The sequence below is a fragment of the Parasteatoda tepidariorum genome, chromosome 7 (genome assembly GCF_982258835.1).
Source record: "Parasteatoda tepidariorum strain Cologne lab strain chromosome 7, Ptep-v5.0, whole genome shotgun sequence".
NCBI lineage: Eukaryota > Metazoa > Arthropoda > Arachnida > Araneae > Theridiidae > Parasteatoda > Parasteatoda tepidariorum.
Window position 1 is genome coordinate 28,806,665 of NC_141761.1, and position 21,105 is coordinate 28,827,769.

General features: G+C 31.4%; 1 protein-coding gene and 1 long non-coding RNA gene across 6 annotated transcripts in view; one reads left to right on the top strand and one right to left on the bottom strand.

The window, feature by feature from the left end:
* Positions 1-21,105, bottom strand: part of LOC139426072 (uncharacterized) — a 52,139-nt gene that overhangs the window by 16,831 nt on the left and 14,203 nt on the right. The window lies entirely within an intron of this gene.
* LOC147806971 (uncharacterized) lies at positions 14,413-15,499 on the top strand. Its single transcript, XM_087167564.1, has one exon. It carries the CDS (start codon positions 14,731-14,733, stop codon positions 15,487-15,489), a length of 759 nt encoding a protein of 252 aa, XP_087023690.1. The 5' UTR covers positions 14,413-14,730; the 3' UTR covers positions 15,490-15,499.

Sequence of the window (21,105 nt, forward strand, 5' to 3'; positions counted from 1 at the left end):
AAGAAATAATAAACGTAAAATGGAAAAGAATAAGAATTTTAAAATGCTAAAATTTTATTAAATTGTTGGTAAAATAGTTCTGCGATACACTTCCAGAAATTTCTTTTAAGATTAGGATGATATAGGGTAAACCAACAAATGAAGGAGCATTTCATAGATATTTCTTAGAAATTAGATTTTAAACATTTTAATTTAGATTGATTGGTAAGAGTAGCTTACTACCTAACAATAGAAAGTCCTTTAACAATGCATTTAGTTATCTGGTCTTTGAGTCTTCTCTGGAAAAAGTTTTGAATTTGTTAGTATCTGTCCAACGCCTTGTTTCTTTGACAAAATTATAAGGTCAGTGTTTGTTGTTATCCGTTTAAACTACAATTAATTGCATATAATAATGCTTTTTCTTTTCATTGTGAAAAAAAGAATTCAAAATATGGTCATTGAAGTTACGTTTTATTTATTTTAAGCATCATAACATAAGCAAGTACTGAGATTAGGGGGTGTTTATTAACTGGATTACAGAACGATGAAAAACCAATGTATAAACAAGTGTTCCTTTACTGGGATTTTTTCAAGTTAATGAAAATAAAATAAAAATTTTAAATTTCTTGTACCTTTTGTCATATTATAAATCAAAATTATGTTAAAAATAAAAAAAAACAACTTCTAACCAGTGAGGGAACAGGCATGTTCCTTCACTGAGAATAGATTTCCCAGTTAATGAATAGTATGTGTGAAATATGATTTTACTTGGATAATTAGTAGTTCGGTGACATGGAGGACTCCTAAAATTCAGTTAAATGTTGTATGAATAGTTCCTATAACTATTTCATTTAAATATGCAAATTCAATTGCTAAATTTATTTAAAGAATTATAATAATAATTAATTTATTATTTATCTTTATAAATGTAGTGATTAGTTATTACATCATACCTTAGACTCCTTAATAAACTATGTTTATTAGCTAAATATAACAACTAAATATAATAATAAAAGCTTGAATGGAATCTTTGCAGGATTTTGTGCCAATAATTAGCTAAATTATTATCCTATTGCCGTCTTTAATGTCCTAGCGGGAACTGGTAGGAAAAATCCATTTAAAGACAATTATCTAGGTGAAAAATGGGTGAAGTTTTTTTAAGGTGACATCCACCGATAACTCAGTGCAATGCGAAGATAATTTCAAAAGGCAAAACTTCCCTTAGAGAATAATATTCGAAATACTGGTTTTAAGAACTTCAGAGAATCTTTAGGAGGGAAGTAGAACTGGCATCCTTTTATAGAGTGATTGCATTTACAATGCGAATGAAACAAGAGTTGAATACTGCCCTTAAACGGGAAAAATCTGCGGCCTTAAAAATTATAAGGATTTATATTCTAAAGTACCTAGGAAAGAAAAGTACCTCCATTGGTAGTTTTTCCTTACAGAAGAATTCGTAGAGATATTACAGAATCAGTCCCTGCTACATATTTCATTGGAAAAAGCTATTCATGAAATGAAACGATGACCGCAGCAACATTTTACAAATATATTGCAAATGTTTCTACCCATGGCTAATTAAAAATGTAATCAAATTCCTAATTTTGCTTCTTCTGGATAGGTATAAATCTCATATCAATTTGAAACTGAGCAAGTTTTGTTCCTCAAAACAAATTTTCTGGTTTAGTTTCCTACGTAATTCTTGGAAATCTCGTTAGATCTTGAAAACAAAAGAATTGTAAAACAATATGTCTAGAAAATTTTACATCCATTTTTAAATAAGATTTGAGGCATCAACTGATGAAGTTAAAATGCTTTTATGAAATGCGATATTTTTTCATTCGATGTAGAAAACGTTGACTGTAACAAATGCATGCAAAACAGACACCAAGAGTTAATGAGCAAGACAACTTATCAACAAAACACATGCTTCGAGAGTAACGATGCGCTATTTCTTCAGAAGCTTGAGAAGGAAATCTCACAAGTTATGTTGCAAATTTTTAAAGGAACATTGACAGAAAAGTTTGATCTCCCAAATATCCAATAGCCTGCGCTTTTCTCAATATTGAAGAATTTATTTCAAAAAGAACAATTGTATAATCAAATTTTGGCTCTGAAGCTGAGACAACTAACATTAATAATGAAAGTATCTTGAAAACCGATTTTGAGGTAAGTCCTCTTGAGGCATTGTTAGTTGCAAAAACGATTGGCTTCATAAATAACTACTAGATATAAGTCAATGAGAGATGGGTTTTACTCAAACTTCGAAACTCCTTTTTCTCATTTATTATCCAGTGAGGAATTCTGGAAATGGAACTGGAAAATCAAAAGAAATTTCGAAGATACATTTACATTGGCCAAAAATTTGGAAAAAGAGGAAGGTTAAATCAAAAGAAAAAGAAATAAATTACTCATGACGAAAATAAAAAAAAATACTTAAAAAGATTTTAAAAAAAAGCTTAAAAAATATGAGGAAAAGATTGAACAAAAAAATGATCGAATTATAATAATAATAAAAACATCATCAGATTACACAATGATAAACATGCATAATTTAGAACGGACTATTAAACTGTGAGAAAAAAATGAAAAACATTTTTTTAAAATTATGTATTCAAACATATTTTACTTTCCATTCCATGACTGAAAAAAAAGTAAAATTTTCCACATTAACTATGGTTATATGTCGTAATTCCAAGAAAAATCTTGTTTTTAGACATTTGTGTGGCCTATGGATTCCTAACGAGCATCAAACATTATCAAAATTAAGTGTTCATTCTCTGGAAAATTTAGTGTTTATTCACTGGTAAGAACTGTTCCTTCACTTGGTCATCTTACTACTTATTATTTAAACCACCAAAAGCTTAAAACAATATTATGTAAGTTATCTAACTTTTTTTACATAATTTGCATTTAATAACAAATATGTCGAAACCATCATTTAGCTAAAATTACAAATTTTGAAATTTTTATGAATTTTTTTTAAAGGCAAGCTAAGCTTAAGTGTTTCTTCATTGTTTAGTTTACCCTATAAGATGTTGAGAAATTTGCGATGTTGTGAGAGATGTTTAAAAATGTTGACTACGTATTTTTATTAATATTTATAAAATATAAATTCAAGAAATTGATAAATATATTATTCCAAATCTATGCATACGTATGTATATTATTGAAACTGTATCAGTTATTGAAAAACAAAATAAAAAAAATAAAAAATAATCACATTAAATAAGCACAATCTGGTGTATTCTATCAGAAGCACGCTTTTTTAAAACTAGACATTTGTTGAATAAAGTGTTTTTTATTCAAAATTCTTTACTAAATTGCAAATAAATTATTAAATGACTAAAAAAGAAACATCGTATTTTATAGTGTGAAAGAAATAAAAATAAAAAGATTAGCAAACGATTATTAGCGAAAAAAATATGAATGAAATTTTACGCTACGCGCGCGAAGACAAGTTCCTCCCAAGTTTATCACATTTTAATATTAATCGCCCCAATTAGTTATTTCTTTATTGTCGCCAAATTATTTTTTTTAGAATAATTAATTTTAATTTTTTTCAGCTTCTAATAAATAAAAACAGTTGAAACTTTAGATTTTTCAATTGAAAAATATGTAGATTAATATGGTATAAAAAAATTCATACCTTAAAATTCAATATTTTTTCATCCTCACTTTAATTAAATAATAAAAAATAATAAATAATTATTAAAAATTATTTTTTTCATGAAATTATCTTTGGGTAAATGAGTTTTATGAGTGGGTGCAATTTTTTTTTAATTGCTTCATTAGTTTTGAAAATATGACTGAAAACGCAAAAAGCGAAATTAACATTAAGGGGTACGAACTTTGAATCGCTCTCCTGACCAAACTATGGGGACCACATTTCCCAGATTGCGGCTACCCCCTATATTTTGAAGATAAGAAATCCAAATATGTAAAAAAAAATGCATGTTTATTCAGAGAAAGTACGTTTTTGTGTCTGATTTCGTAACTTAATTAATAGTTATAGCACTAATTAATTAGCATATTTGAGGTCACCCCCAGGAACCATTAAGATTGACACTTAGTTCGTGAAAATCCGATCATTAGAACGAAAGTTATTCAGGGTGATTCGTTTTTTTTTTGCGGACTGTACAATATGAAAATATGTAATCTTAAATATCAAGTGGATTTATTTATTTTTTAAATTAAGATACTCTGCGAAAGTTCGCTCATTTCAATTAAAAGAATTTATTTTATGTTAAAATGTATTGCATTATGTGTTTTTCTTTTTCATATTTAGTTGAAACAATAAGATTGATAATCTGTAAATAGTTTTCTTATTTTAGAATAACATGAATTAAGAGATCTTAAAAACAACAAATATTGCTCAATTATTAAATCGTTCAATTGAAAGAATTACTTTTGAAAACAAATATGTTCTTTCCCTTTTTTGTACAAAGACTTACGTTCTTTATGTGTCGAATAAGAATACTAAATTAATTTAAATTTTTTTTTTCTGTAAAATTTCGATAACAAATAATTGCACAAAATAAAGTTAACAAGTCTGACACAAAAATTTAATTTAATCCCAGATATCTACGAATTTTCGAACAAATCTTGCTACATAAAAAATAAATCGCTTGTAGCTTAACTACCACTATGATTATTAAACATCAATTCACTAGTATATAAGACTGGGTCTGATTTCATGACATAAAATATCGTTGGCTCGGACTAATTAGCATAATTCATTAAGATTAAGTCCTAGTGCGTGAAAATACGATCATTAGTTCAAAAGTTATTATATATGTCATAGTTATATCATAAAAATTCATTTTTCCCACTGCATTAATTTGTTATTTTATTACATTGTATTAAAATTCAGATTAGACGGAAATGAATTTATTTATATTTTCTTCATCGGTAAGTGTGGACAGGGGACAAGCTCACCTGCAAAATAATTCTCCGCCTAGCATTTCGAAGGCTTTAATACTCCCCGCTCACTTCAGACTTTTTTTTCTCCTTTACTCTATTTTTAGTATACGATACGACTATTATATTCAGTATTTACTCTATTTTCAGTCAACGATCTTAAAAGTGTTGAAAAAATTTTATTGAAGTATTTAGAAAAAAAATTAAAAAGTTAATGCAATCCTGCTATTTTAGATACTGTTTTAACACTAAGATTATACAGCTCTGCCAGTTTGATTCGTAGAACAATTTCATCCAAATGAAGAATTAATAAAGCTATTTGTCTTTTTCGTAGCATAAAGCTTGAAAGTCAATATTAAATTTTAAACAAGGCAATTTAAAATGAAAGGCTTAATTGTTATTGAAGAAGAATTCTCAATAGAACGGAAAATACTTGCAAAATAAATCAAAACTTGTTAATGACTTGTCCATTATGAGACGTAATTACTTCCTGAATTGCTTATGAGTGACATCATTCTTTTCATAAAGTTCATTACAGTTTTCGTCACTTGTCATGAAATCGATTTCCTCGAAAGCTTTCACCAGAAGAATGTTTTTAAGTGTTCCCAGATTCGAATGATTTTCAATGGGGCTCTGAAATCACAATTACAACAGAAATCATTTCCTGAGCAAATAACCAATTATTACAAAGCCAGAGAGCAAAGAACTTCTTCGAACTTTAATGTATTTTACTATATTTTAATTTGGATAAGGATAACGACAATAATCTTTTGTCTCCTTCTTGAGCTTCTATAATTTATTTTGCCTGATTGCTCGAATTTTCATCACCATCAGACATTTTCTCATAGAATGTCTGGAAGACCCTAGACAGGACCACTGCATCCACCAAGAAAAAATGGCATTCCTATGACCATACGCAATGATGGATGGATGGATAATTTTGACCATGAACATACGCATTTCCTAGTAAATACGGAAATAATTATAGTCATTTCGAGTAAAAAAAAAAACAAGTACCTTCTGATGAAAGGTCCTTCACTCCAATTACGGTTCTAAGGTGGTCTTTGCAAACAAGAAAAAAATGAGTACCTTTGTCAGAAATAGATGCTTTGGTTAATTTATTTATTTCGAATTCATGTTCTTCATATATGAATATGCAATATGCTGATATTACAGTGTTGCCGAAAAGTATGTGGTTAGATTCTGTGCATCTGTATAATCAACGAAAACAGACTTTACTCTTTTTATATCTCACTCATTTAAGGTTATTATTTTTATGTGCAGTGGGGAAAAAACCGAACAATCTGGACAGCTTTTGAACGAATGAATGGATTATCACGTACTCGTGTAGGAGAAAAAGCGAAATAGGAACGTAATTGGTGGAATTGTTCTAGAGAAACTTTAAATCTACCACTTTTTTTAAAAAAAAATTAATAATTATAAAACAAGTTGACAGGTTGAGCTCAAATTTTGTGTTATATAAAACATTGTATACCTCACAATACAAAATACTCTTGACTGTATATCATAGTGTATAAACATATTTCTCAAACCACCAAAATATTAAATACAGTCGAACTCGTTTATAACGAGCACAAAGGGACCGTAACATGTACTCGTTAAATCCGAGTGCTCGTAATAAACGGGTCCTTAACGCAGGCGTGCAACCAGAAGAGGGAATTGGGTTGGGAGGTCAAATTATTGAGTTTACATAAAATTTAATTAATACTTACTTTAATTAATTCAATTAAATACTTTTCTTAATTTAATGACAACTATCCCCCCCCCAACCAGCAAAAAATTTCTAGTTGCGCTACAGTCTTAAAGGAAAGAAGCAATAAACGGAAGAAAAAATAAAGGAAAAGATTCTTACCAAAACGTTCATTTTTTTCATTAATTTTAATATTTCAAATAGTAGTTTGTTAGCTTACTTTGAAGTTTCAGTTTGCTTTTTTTTTTTTTTTTTTTTTTTTTTGATTTCGCGCATTTTTTATCATTTTGAAAAAAAAGATTGCAAGACAGAAAAATATTGCTCGCTAAAACAGAGTCTTGCTCGTTAAAAGCGACTTCTGTTCCATAGACTTAACATTGATCCAACCAAATATTCTCGTTTCCCTCGGTAAATCCGAGTTATCGTTAAATCCGAGCTCGTTATAAACGAGTTCGACTGTATAACAAAAATCACGGGGTCAACTTGTATACCTATAAAAAATCTGGGATTTAATTGATCGGGAAATATGAAGGGAATAGAATATTGATGTAGATATGAACAACTGTGTCAATTTACTCCTTTCAAAAATTATTTTTAATGTATTATAAGCAATTAATTTTGCTTTTTCTCTCATCATATTATCTTTACATACAGAGGTATTTTCAGAAACATTACATCAAATTATGTTCAGAAAAAGTTATGAATTAAAAAAGTTAATGTAATTAGCTCAAGAGCATTTTAAAAAATATAACTCAGAATAATTCAAAGTATTAAGAATATTTCATAAATATTTTTTAGCGGTCGACTTATACACTGGGATATACGGTATTATATAAAGTAAGAAAAAATAATAAATCATTATTAAAAATTATTTTTTGCATGGAATTATTTTTGGATCAAAGAATTTTACAACTGCGGGAAAAAATTTTTCGATTTACTTAGAACGTTTTTTAAATATGACGAAATACGCAAAGTTGACGTTAAAGGGTACAAACTTTCGATGGCTTATCTAAACGAACTGTTGGAACCATTCAAAATTATACAAATTGGAAATAACAGTCTACATGCTTCAAGCGCTCAAAGACAAGTGCCCATTTTCAAGACTTGCCAGACGTGAATGAGAAGAAGCAAAAGTCATTTGAAATATGAAATATAAAGTTGACAAAGAAAAATAGAAAAATATAAGTGAAAAACAAAACTAGAAAAATCACAATGGCCGAAAGAAAAAAAAAAAAGATTTAAAAAAAAAAAACAACAAAAACAAGAAAAACCACGATGACCGGGAGGGGCAAATCAGGGTAAAATGCGTTTGCACGTGCTTTTGAGAAACTAATATCATTAACAAGGAATTCAGCATTCGTATGAATAAAACAAGATTCATTCCAGGGCCGACCAGTCTGTGTAGGGGGCAGGGAACTGTCCTTGCATCAGAAAGATTCTGGGTTCGAATCCCGGGCAAGGCATGGATGTTTCTTTCCCTCTATCTGTGTTCTATGTCCTTTCTCCTTTGTGTGTGAATGTGTGAATGTGACCCGCCCTATAAACGGGTTGTGGTAGTGTGACGTGGGCGACGCTGTTCCACCGCCGTGGCTTCGGCACAGGTGCCCACTGGGTAACGAAAAGAGAATTAGCAGTTCTGGCACTTTCTGTGGCCAATGGACAATAGCTCCAAGTGCCCGCCATTAAAAAAAAGAAAAAAGATTCATTCCAGGGCATCAAGATGAGGTGATGTGACTGGGGTGGAAATAGTGTTGGCATTGTCGAAATTGAAATTATGCACAAGATTCTAACAATATGCAGCAAGTGATCATTTCTCGTATTCGTGATGACAGTCATATCTATTGTGCTCCTTAAGTCCGTAAAAAAAAATCGAGTTTAAAGTCACATACATCTAAGTTTAACGGTCAGTAAAATTCCAGATTGCAAATTAAAGTTAAATCCAAGCATTCCAGAGATTATTTGAAATATTGGTCTAAATTTTCAACTACTAAACTTTAGATGTTACAGCTACTGCACCAAATTATGTCCTCTTTTGCAAATACCGAAACGTGCTTGTTTAATCAGATTTTAGAAGACAAAGTTTAAGAGATACGATGAAGGTGCTCTTGATTAAACCTGTTGCTATTTTTCAAGCTCGTTTTTTTGGTGAAAGCAGACACTTCATTTTTACTACCCTCAGTTTTTTATCGTCCAAAATAAAAGGCAAACAAGTTTTTTTTTGTCAACTACTGATCTGAAATAATGAACGAATCATGTCACCATGGAGTTATTGAATACTGCTGCATTAATTTGTTTCCTGAAAAATAACACACATTGACATGAATATTCTCTGTTTCTGGCATAACAATATGGCACTGTTTTAAGTAACAAACGCTTTACAAAAGCTCCTAACACAATATCACTTTGCGGAGTTTTAAAGACATAAAAAACTATCTAAAAGAAATTGAAGTTCAAGTCCTTTTCGCCGAATTTTTTGACCAGTTGAAGTTTTATGTGTTTGTCTTTAAAATCACCCAGTGGAATTTTTTTGTTCCTCCAGTTATTCGAAAAGTTTTCCAAACGTAAAATTTATTCATAAACTAATTGATCCTTCATATTATAGTAAAACCGTCGTTGAACAGCCAACCCAATTTCATGGGTTTACGACTACTAACGTTCAACTCCGTAGCCGTGTAATTTTAAACCCAGTCCAGAAGACAAGGGAACTCTTGGATCGAGTATTGGGAGAAATCACCTTCGTAGAGGACTTTTTGAAAGAGCTAACACGTATTTGCGTTACACAGAGAGGTTGCGTTACACGGATTGCGTTACACGAGAACTTCCCATGGTTAACCTGACGGCAAGGGGACTCTAACCCATGATCTGTCTACCACTGAGGATCTTTCACGTAAAAACTGTGGTCGGTGCAAGCCGGATGCGGATTCGCTTCGACCAGCCATCGCTGAGGATTCGATCCCGGTTCACCTCATTGGAAGGGGAGCGCTCTATCCCCTGAGCCATCGCTGTTCTAATTTATCCTTTTTACATTTTAAATTTTTTTTAATGTTGTATTTTAGTATATGTTTTCAAAACAAGTTATTGAATTTCACAAAATTGTGAATATGCGCCTAAAGTGAAACACACCCTAGAAAAAATAATCACAGTTTAGATGCAGATTTCAATAGAAAAAACACGAAAATATTCCAAATTTATCAAAGCATCCAGTTTGACAAGGATTCGAAAAAAAAATCACTTCACTTCAACTTCAATCCTTTCTGAGTGCATCTATTCTATTTTGTTTTTGCTCGTTAAATATCCATCGGGCTATGTTCCCTTTTCTCCAGAAAAGAAGTTATATGTGACGGTTCTTCGCGAATCTGGCAACAACAAAAAAGAAAAATTGCAACTGCAGATGGAACTCTGAGTGTTCATTTTTCTCCCTAATAATTCAGCCCATTTGGAGGAATGGAATATAGGAAATGGAATCTCATTAGAGCAACTTTTGCTTAGGGCACCATATGGTGGATAAACGAATAACGATGAATTCACCACAAAAAACTCTTGTATGAGGCAAGTCTAGTGTAAAAGGAAAAATCAATATAATGCACGATGAAACTAATTCATGTTTTATTGTAACTTTATTTGTTATTCCACGATTGTTTCCTCTTTAGTTTTAGCTTATTTTAGTTGTTCTATTAATTGAAAAGGAGAAAATTACATAATATCTTCCAAGATTTCAAATATTCATCTAGCTTATCTGAAATGTCATGTGAACTTCAAAATAATAGTCCTCTATCAAGTATCGTTTTTTAAGTGTGAAAAAAGTTAAATATTATATTTAAAATCGTAAAACAAAAATGAGAATAAAGGAAATAAAATAATAAAAATTGGAGAAGAAAGCACAAAGCCTTTTTTTTTCTTTTTTTTTAAGAAGACTGCTTTTTTTCTCTTTAGCTTATTTTTAAAAAAGCAAATATAATCTACATTTTGAGGCACACATGTTATTTTCTTTCAATTAAAATACTGAATGAGAAACAGTAGTAACGTAGATAAATACATCTTTAAAATTCAGATAAATTTTTCGTGTTTTAAAAAGAGTTAATCAGAATATCTATTTCATCGGAAATAATTTTAAACTACTTTCTGGAGACTCGAGGCATTAGGGCTCAAAATCGTATTATCAAAATCAAATTTCAGAAAAAAAATAGGCAGATCTCGTATGTACTACTAAAATGTTAAACAGTTTCTTTTTATTCTGTATCTCGGTAACATATTTCTTTTAGAATTATCAGAGATATCATATTTCTTTTTAAATTGAATAACGTTGAAAATGGAAACGAGCGCCTTTCTCACTATTGGACTAAAAGTAGAGCTCGCATCAGAATTCAAACAAACACATGTACTCTATTATAAACTAATATATAATAAAAATATATGTATAGCAAAATTGTATGTACATACAATTATATGTATAAGGCTATGCTTATTAGTGAAGTGATTGATCGCTTTGCTCTGAGCAACCAAAACGACAAGAAATTTCAAAGGTTTTTCACTTTTATCTGGAATATTTAGAAGAATTTCACATCCATCACATTGCTTCTATATAATTTAATCGTATAATTCTTAGATTTGACATGCCATTAAAACTTTAAGAATTAAATATTACAATGTGTAATCATATCTTTGGATGTTTTTTAAATATTTTAGGCCAGGGATAGTCAAGTTCCTTGATAGTCGAGCCATTTTTCAAAATTTGAAATTTTTTTTGCGAGTCGCAATTAAATACGCATTTAAAAGGTATGCAGAAAAAGTATTAAATTTTTTTTTACGGAAATTATATTCATTGAAAACATATAAATAAAAGTACAAAATATGTGTATTGAACTTAAATATTAAAAATTGAACACATTCATTTCAATTCTCTTGATAATTCTTTAAAATTTGGTGAATAATTGGTGACAGCACTTCTCAGTAATTCTTCGAGATGCTGGTTTGTTTATACTGATCGGAGTTTGGATTTCATGAATTTTAGAGTGGAATAAAATGATTCACATCAGACGTTGTTCCGAATATTGAAATAATTCGACAAGCAGCCTCGTTTTAATTCAGTATAATAACTTTTTGAAATATTTTTTTTTATTTTTTTTATTTCCAATGAGCTGCACAATCGGTCTTGCCGATGAGCAGACCTAGTGCGTTCTCCAGAGGTGGTATCCACTCTTTCAGGACCACCACAATGGGTGAGATACCGTTGGTCATGTTAATTTGGACGTCTAGTTTCTGCTACACTAGGTGGCAGCACCGAGACTCTATTTGGATGCTAAAGTGCACTAGGAATTCAATTTTGCCGGAAATGCCAAGAGCCAATGAGGCACTCCAGGGATCTTTTACATGCCGCATAATCATACGACATGGCCGCTGAGGATTTTCTGCACTTTTTGAAATATAATAGGACAGAAATGAAAAGGGAACTCGGGTACATTTATCGAGAGCCACAAATAATCTTTCAAAGAGCCGCAAGTAGCTCGCGAGCGGCAGGTTGCCCCCCCCCCCTGTTTTATGCGTTTGACTCAATCCGGTCCTCGTTGAGTTCTTAGCCATTTTTTCAGAAATTACTTGATTATCTAATAGATATACTTCAAAACACATTTTATTTAAATGTTTAAAAACAATCGTGGGTTACATTAAAAGTAATTATCGATTAAAAAAAAAAAGGAATTTTTCGTTTAAAATGAAATTTATTGCAACCACTGGTTGAAAATAACAAGAATGCTCGCTAAAATCAAACGTATTGGGAAAATTATTTCAAATTCAAAATACTAGGAGGCTTCTCCCCCTGCTCGCTGGCGCTCACCAACCCCCGGAACTGCTTTCGCAGTTCATTTCGGATTGCTTCGCAATCCAATGCTCGCTTTGCTCGCTCATTGGATACGTTCGTAACGTCTAGCTTTTGTATACTTTTTTGAATACTGAAGTTCCGAAAACTTTTCACAGTAGAAAATTCTAAACCTGTACATTTCTATATTAATTTGAAATTTCAAACAGTTCACATATTTTTCTTAATCACACTATTCAAAATTTCAGTTGTTGAGAAAAGTAACTGTTGTAAGTTATGCTTTAAAGTCTTTCCCACCAGAGGGCTAAAGCCATGTGTTGTAAAACAATATGAAATAGTAGTCTGCCACTGAACGCCGGATGTAAAGCATCGGCTTTGATGAAGATAATTTTGTATTTTTAATTCTCTGAAGGGCGCCACCTTAATAATATGGATTTTGTAAAATAAATGTATATATGTTTGATTGTTGATGAAGCCCATCATTTTGTGTTTTCATCAGTGTTCAGAAGCAGAACAACTATAAGTTTTTTATTTTATCACAAAAATATAAAATGTATAAAAAACAAAAAAATAAGAGTAAGAAAATGAGTATAGTCATAGAAAAAGTTAAAATTATAATATAGTATTTGTCAGTTAAAATAAAACTTTTTGTTTAAGTCATTGCTAACAATTTAAGTTTCTCCGAGGCAATTCCAAAGTATAAATTAAGGTAGTATTGTTAAGTTGAAACACAATATTTTTAGTTTTGATGTCAACAATACAATTCAATTTTTCACAAAAACGATTGTTTCCATCGTTTAGTTCAATGTCAACAATTCAAATTTTTCTGAGGCAACTCTTAACCTCTAAATATTATTTTTTTTATGTACACATTTCTAAATGTCAGTATTCAACCGCAAAACAACTTAAGGTCCTCAAATTTAGCATGAAATTGTAAAATGTAATGAAAGAGGGTCATAGCAATAATGAAAGTAGAAGTAAAGTTAGTACTGTAAAATTAAAACTATATTTTTAATCAATGAGCCAAGTTCTTCAAGAAGCAGTTGTAGAAGTAGGTTGTTTATTTAAAACTTTTTATAGAATTTCTTTAAGAACACAATTGTTAATTTGGGCATTTGGCGATACAACACTTTTAGAATTGAAGGATTTGTTACGTCAAGCGCTCAGGTATCATAATTTTGATCTAGTTGCGCTTCTATGTCATTTTGATTTATGTTGCTAAGTTAACTTTCAAAAAATTCTATGGCTGGCAACAGCATTTTTATTTTTTAAGTTGTTTATTTTTATTTCTTTTAGAACTCGTTATTTTTTTAGCGAAATATTTCTTAACCTAATAGAATTCTTTGCCGACTGTTTTCTCTATGAATGAAGAAAATAAAGTAAATATTTAACTGTTGTGAAAAGAATCTTATTTAGTTGTACAAAGTACTTCAGACAAAATTTGGGAGCCACGTAAGAGAATTATATATATTAGATCAGAAACACATCATTAAAAGGCAGAATGCTTTGGTGTTTTCGAAACAAAGCAAACGTTGCCACCGGCGGAAAAGAAATACAGCCAAAATTTGGGAGCCACGTAAGAGAATTATATATAATAGATGTTACAATTTTGTTTTACAATTTGAAAACTCTGAAATAGAAAATAAATACTTAAAATTGTTTTTTGATTGGAAAAAATGGTTAAGAAATTGCAGCATAAGGGGGGAGAGTTGTATTTTAGCGGACCATTTTTTATTTTTCATTTAATATTTTTTCAAATGCAGAGAGTATTAGTTCAGTTTAGAGAGAAGCGCATTATAATTAAGTCTTATCGTGCTTGATTATTGTTGTACTGCAAAATAATTCTTTTTTTTTTTTGAATTGAGGTAAATCAATTAAAGGTGCAACATGGAGTTGCACATTGGTTATCCCCAGTTTAAGTTCTTATTTTCTAAATTCGTCACGTTCTTTGTAAGTAGTAAACGTGACACAACTTCACATGATTTTCCCATTATTCACAATTCCCCTGTAGTATTATTATTAATCGATTCTTGAATCGATTAATGAGATGATTATAAATATTTTATTATATGTTGGATGGCAACAGCTACAGGAAAAAGATAGAACAGCAACGATGAATAAATACTTACTTACTAACCTTCTGAATAAGATGTCTTGTATTAAAGCGATGAAACAACACTTCAATGGTGACTATGCGGACGATTTGAATTGATATTAATTATACCCATCAAGAATTTTGTTTAGTTTGATTCTGATCTCAGTTTGAAAAAAAAAATCTGGTGACGCCATTCAGACTTCTTTCGCCATGTCTGAGGTAAGTGCTGTACAAATACCACTATATAACAGATCAGATCCTGCTCTTTGGTTTATTATGTGTGAAAGCACGTTTAGATTGGCATCTCCCAAACCTATAACAGAATCTATAACCAAATATAATTACATTGTTTCTCAATTACCGCCAGAGATTGCATCGATTGTACGAGATATTTTAATGAATCCTGATGCTACAGATCCTTACAATAATTTAAAAACAGAATTAATTGTTAGATCAGGCGAGTCATCGCAACAAGAAATTCGCCAACTTTTGTCTGGTGAAGAACTGGGTAACAGGAAGCCTTCCGAACTATTAAGGATTATGAAACGTCGTGCAGAAACATTAAAAGTCCCTGAAAAGCTTATGTTAGAATTATTTTTGCAGCGTTTGCCAACATCAGTACAAACGATTTTAGCAGCTGTTTCAGATTTAACTTTAGAAAAAGCAGCCGACATTTCCGATAAGATATTAGAAGTCACGCCAGTTCCCATGGAAACCCACTCTATAACTGAAAACGATTCAAATTCAATGGAAGAGAAATTACTTCGCCAAATAAAAAAATTAAATGAAAGAATTGACAAACTTGAAATTTCTCGCTCTCGTTCTCCTTATCGCAGGAACAGAAGTAATAGTGTTAAAAAACGAGATTCATCTGTTTGCTGGTACCATCGCAATTTTGGAAACAAATGTAAACCAGGAAAATGCGTTATGCCATGTAAGTTTCGGGAAAACGGAGTTGGCGAAGAATAAACGCGACATGTTCTTTGCCACAAACATCGCGTCGCCTGTTCATTCGAGACCGGACAACAAACTTATCATTTCTGGTCGATACTAGATCCGACGTGTCCATTCTCCCGGCAAATTATATTCAAAAAAGAAATAATCCTCTGCAAACAGTTTTCGCTGCTAATTCTACACCAATTAATGTTTATGGACAAAAAACACTTTCTTTAGATTTCGGATTAAGACGAATTTTTTCTTGGTCATTTTTTATTGCTAATATTACGACGCCAATTTTAGGTGCCGATTTCCTTCACTCTTTTGCTTTAGTGCCAGATTTACGCAATAAATGTCTAAGAGATTTGACGACTAAATTTAAAACAAAAGGTCATGTTAAGGAAACAATTTTGCATTCAGTTAAAACAATATCAGGTGATTCCGTGATTCATTCACTTTTAGCAGAATTTCCCTCAATTACTAAATTACCGGATCCCAATCAACCCGTAAAACATAACACCCTTCATTTTATAAATACCGTAGGTCCTCCAGTAGTAGCAAGACCTCGCAGATTAGCTCCGGATAGACTAAAAATTGCAAAATCAGAATTTAAAATAATGATGGAATTAGGGCACATAAGACCATCTAGAAGTAATTATGCATCCCCACTTCACATGGTCCCAAAAAAGGGAACACTGGAGTGGAGGCCAGTTGGTGATTTTAGGGCACTAAATGCACAAACAGTGAAGGAAAAATATCCCATTCCTTGTGTAGCTGATTTCACATCTGAACTGCATGGCGCCAAAATTTTCAGTCACATTGACTTAGTAAAGGCCTATCACCAGATTCCAATTAACCCTGATGACATTCATAAAACGGCCATTTGTACACCTTTTGGACTATTCGAAAGTACACGCATGCAGTTCGGACTGTGCAACGCAGCAGCTACATTCCAAAGATTTATTGACGAAGTCACTAGAGATTTACCTAATATTTATGCATTTGTCGACGACATATTAATCGCGTCTAAAAATCATAGTGAACATATACAAAACCTTAAGAATTTATTTGCAAGATTAGAACAATATGGTCTTTGTATCAATGTTGAAAAATGTGCATTCAGTAAAAATTCTTTAAATTTCTTAGGCTTTAAATTAACAGAATTAGGAATCGAACCTCTACCCGATCGCTTTAATACAAGACATCTTATTCAGAAGGTTAGTAAGTAAGTATTTATTCATCGTTGCTGTTCTATCTTTTTTCCTGTAGCTATTGCCATCCAACATATAATAAAATATTTATAATCATCTCATTAATCGATTCAAGAATCGATTAATAATAATACTACAGAGTATCCCCCCAGTGTCAGAGAATTATACTCTGAAACGACATAATATTTTACATAAAATTTTGAATATTACTCTATTTACATCATTGAAAATAATATTTTATACTAACAACCTTGCTTAGCTAATAATGTTAATAACTAACATAAGTTGCCAGTTTTGCTGGAAAGTGTACATGTCTTCCAGACCTAGTCACAATTTTGTCGGGTTCCTTGGGGGAATGTAGTTCGTCCATGCGCATGAAAACTCACAGTGGACAGAAGTACTTCCAGTAGTCCTTTTAGGAATCCGTACTGCTGTAAAGGAGGATATCAACGCATCGTGTGCGGAACTGGTATACGGAACAATCCAATTGAATCCAATTGAATTGAATCCAATTGCAACATCTGCTCATGGACGAACTACATTTTACGTTTATCCCTCACTAAGCACTTGTTCTCACGTGTTTTTAAGAGTGGATTGTGTAAAACCTCCCTTATGTAAACCCTATACAGGTCCACATAAGGTTTTGAAGCGATCAGCTAAAAACCTTACAATTCAACTAAATGGCAGGCAATCTACTGTGTCCATAAACCGTGTAAAGCCAGCATATTTGATTCCTACTACAGAGAAGGTTGAATCAAACTTACGGGTTGTAAAACCTGGAATTTCCAAATCTTTACATACAGAAAAAAATCATTCTCCCAAGGAATCCGACAAAATTGTGACTAGGTCTGGAAGACATGTACACTTTCCAGCAAAACTGGCAACTTATGTTAGTTATTAACATTATTAGCTAAGCAAGGTTGTTAGTATAAAATATTATTTTCAATGATGTAAATAGAGTAATATTCAAAATTTTATGTAAAATATTATGTCGTTTCAGAGTATAATTCTCTGACACTGGGGGGATACTCTGTAGTATTATTATTAATCGATTCTTGAATCGATTAATGAGATGATTATAAATATTTTATTATATGTTGGATGGCAACAGCTACAGGAAAAAGATAGAACAGCAACGATGAATAAATACTTACTTACTAACCTTCTGAATAAGATGTCTTGTATTAAAGCGATGAAACAACACTTCACCCCCCTCTCCATTACTATGGTTCGGGAAAATCATGCCCCTTTTTCTCAAGCCAAAATATATCGACATCTTACTGAAACGTACTGGTTCTACCATGGTAAAATGAAGTAAAATTTCCAAATTCGTGGAAATGGTAAAGTTAGGGTAGAGTTGAAAAATCGCGTAAACTTAAACTCCTATTCTACTTACAACGAAAATACTAAGACCGGGATTGCCTGGTAGGTTTATCCCAACCCAAATACAAGAGGTCGCGAGTTCGATCCCCGCTGACAGAAGACTCCCCGTGTACAAAATGGTGACTGGTGCACGCTAAATCACTGGAGGTCACAAAGTCCTCCAAGGTCGTATAACAAATCAATACCTCTGAGGGTACTGGATTGGAGATTTACCGTGGCCTGCTTCAGGTCAAATTTACGATCTGTTGATGGATGAATGAATGCTGTGTGAATACATCCTCCCAGTAAAACGGGATACGACGTATGCGTCAAATTCTTGACCATGGACGGCACCAGTGGAAAACGCACCTCTTATGCCTTAAAATAGGCTTGTCAGTTGACAAGTTGTGTAAGACAGCAAATATAGTAGTTTGAAACTTAACGTTCATGCATTTGATAAAAAGTTCCTTTTAAAATCAGAAGTAATACGTAATTTTTATCAAACTGAAAGTAATATTTTTTTTGAAAATTTGTAATATATATATATATATATATATATATATATATATATATATATATATATATATATATATATATATATATATATATATATATATATATATATATATATATATATATATATATATATATATAAAGCCAGGTTCCAAATTTTATTTTTTAAACAAATAAGAGTTTGCATATATTCTTCCTACAACCTTATCGAAGTAAAGTGAAATTTGGCTGGCATTTTATCTCAAGACCCCAAAATTTTGTTTAGCAAAATAATACTTTTTTCCTAACAAGCAAAGTATTGGAAAATCTAAGACCCGCAAGGCAGAAAATAAACAAATAAAAAATTTTAAAGGAATGTTGAAAGTCAGAAAGAACTAGAATTGGTCTACTATTTCTGAAAAAAACTTGTTTGAAGAATTGTTTTCTACTGTATTTGTACTTCAGTCTTCACAAATAGTTTTTTATCTAAATTTATATATGCATAGGTTTAAAACGTTTTGAATATTTACTGGTTGTTTGTATTAATTTAAAAATCAAAAGTTATTTCAATTTTTTAAAAAGCACTTCTAAATAACAAATTGTATTCATTGTCACAAAACAATTCATAATTAACTTAAATCAGTATGTCATTAAATATATAATTTCTATTCAATTGTTTCAGCCAATTTCAAGAACGCTGATTAATCGTGCCAGGAATCAATTATAGCTTCAATAATAGTCTCAATTATAGTCTTTTATTGGATGGACGTTTTTTTCGTACAGGAATTTTCAAACGTCGCCACAAATTTTCAATTAGATTGAGATTAGGGCTGTTTCCTGGCCATGGTAATGTATCTATGCCTTCATTTTGAAGCCATGCTTTGCATACTTTTGCTGTGTGGCATGAAGCTGAATTCTGCTGAAAAATAAATGGTGCGTTGTTGGGGAAGAGATCCCTGATGGAAGGTATTAATTTTGGTTTCAGGACAGTTTCGATGTATTTTTTGACATTCAGGATGCCATCAATCACTTGAATTCGGCCCACACCATCTGCAGACGTACATGCCCAAATCATGACATTTGTTGGGTTTTTTGTAGTTGCTCCAATGCAATCAGGATGAAGTGCTTCACCTACTCTACGTCTCACCTATTTTCTACCATCACTACCAAAGAGCGATATTATACTCTCATCGCTCCAGATAACTTGCTTCCATTGATTTTCTGACCATTTAATGTGTTCTTTTGCTCACTTAACTCGTTTTTCGCGTTGCTTTTGATTTAAATATGGTTTTTTTCTTGGAATTCTAGCTTGTCTAAATCCTGATAAATTTCTTCTTATTGTTCTTGAACTTACTGCAATACCCGCTGCATTCATTTCACATCTAATGGCATCTGATGAAATTTTTTCTATCTTGAAGGCATAGCCGTTTAATTTTTCTATCGGCAGTAGCACTTGTGCATTTTTTTCGGCCTCATTTGGCTTTATTTTCCACTGATTTCGTTTTTTCATAACGTAAACAGAACCTCCGTACACCAGAACAAGTCACTGAACCACCAACTTGTCTTGCAATTTCAGCATAAGCGAGGTCATTTTCTCTCAATATGACAATTCGGCTTCTTTTTGTAGATGTCCAATTAGTTCTTCTTGTTGGTGACATTGTTTAAAATTAGTTTAATTAAAAAAAAGAACTTTAAATATTTAAAAACAGTAATACTCTATTTAATTGTACTAGTATGCATCATTCCGCAAAATATTTCCACAACAATAACTCTTTTACCATCCAAATAGCCTGAACTATAGTTACAGACATTTGATTGGTCCTAAGAACAGTGTTTGTGATTGGCTAGTACGCTTTTATTACAAAACACGTCCTCATTCAAAACGATTTGTGTTTGTTTGCTCTACTAAAATGAGTTTAACTTTTTTTGTAATACAAATATTTTAATTCTGTTTTGTTATTAAATTTTACATTATATTGCCTTCAATTTAATATATAAACTAAGTATAATTTAATATTCAATTTAAGTGAAAATTTATAAATTCTACAGGCACACAAAGTTGAAAAACATGAAACTTTTCAAAAAATATCCACACTTTTGGCCACCACTGTATATATACATATTATATATATTTCTTGGAATTTAACGCATAGATATCAGAGTGAAAAATCCTTAAAAATTGTGTAAAAAAAATCGCAAAAATACGGTAACTATGACTATATAAAACCATAATATTTTCTAAGATTGGCTAATTCTTACTGTAAGATGTCGCCTTAAGATATTGAAATTAATGATGTTGAATGTTATTCTAGCCCACTGTGTACATTGTTCAAAGCAATCATTAGTAAACATCTGTTTGCGATCTTTACTAATATTAATGAATTCCGAAACCCTAATGAAATACAAAACTCCGCGCCTCCACTAATGAAATCTCTTCTATTCACAAAAGAATTTTTTCATTCCGATTAATTCATTTACCGGATTTTGCTAGAGAATAACTGGAGAAAAAAAATAAGTAACTCCCATTTCAAATCTAACGCCTTTAAACAATAATTGTAAATCTCTTCTCTCCCCTTGTCAAAAG

Coding starts and splice junctions, on each gene's coding strand:
- LOC147806971 (XM_087167564.1), top strand. CDS start 14,731: ATGTCTGAGGTAAGTGCTGTACAAATACCACTATATAACAGATCAGAT.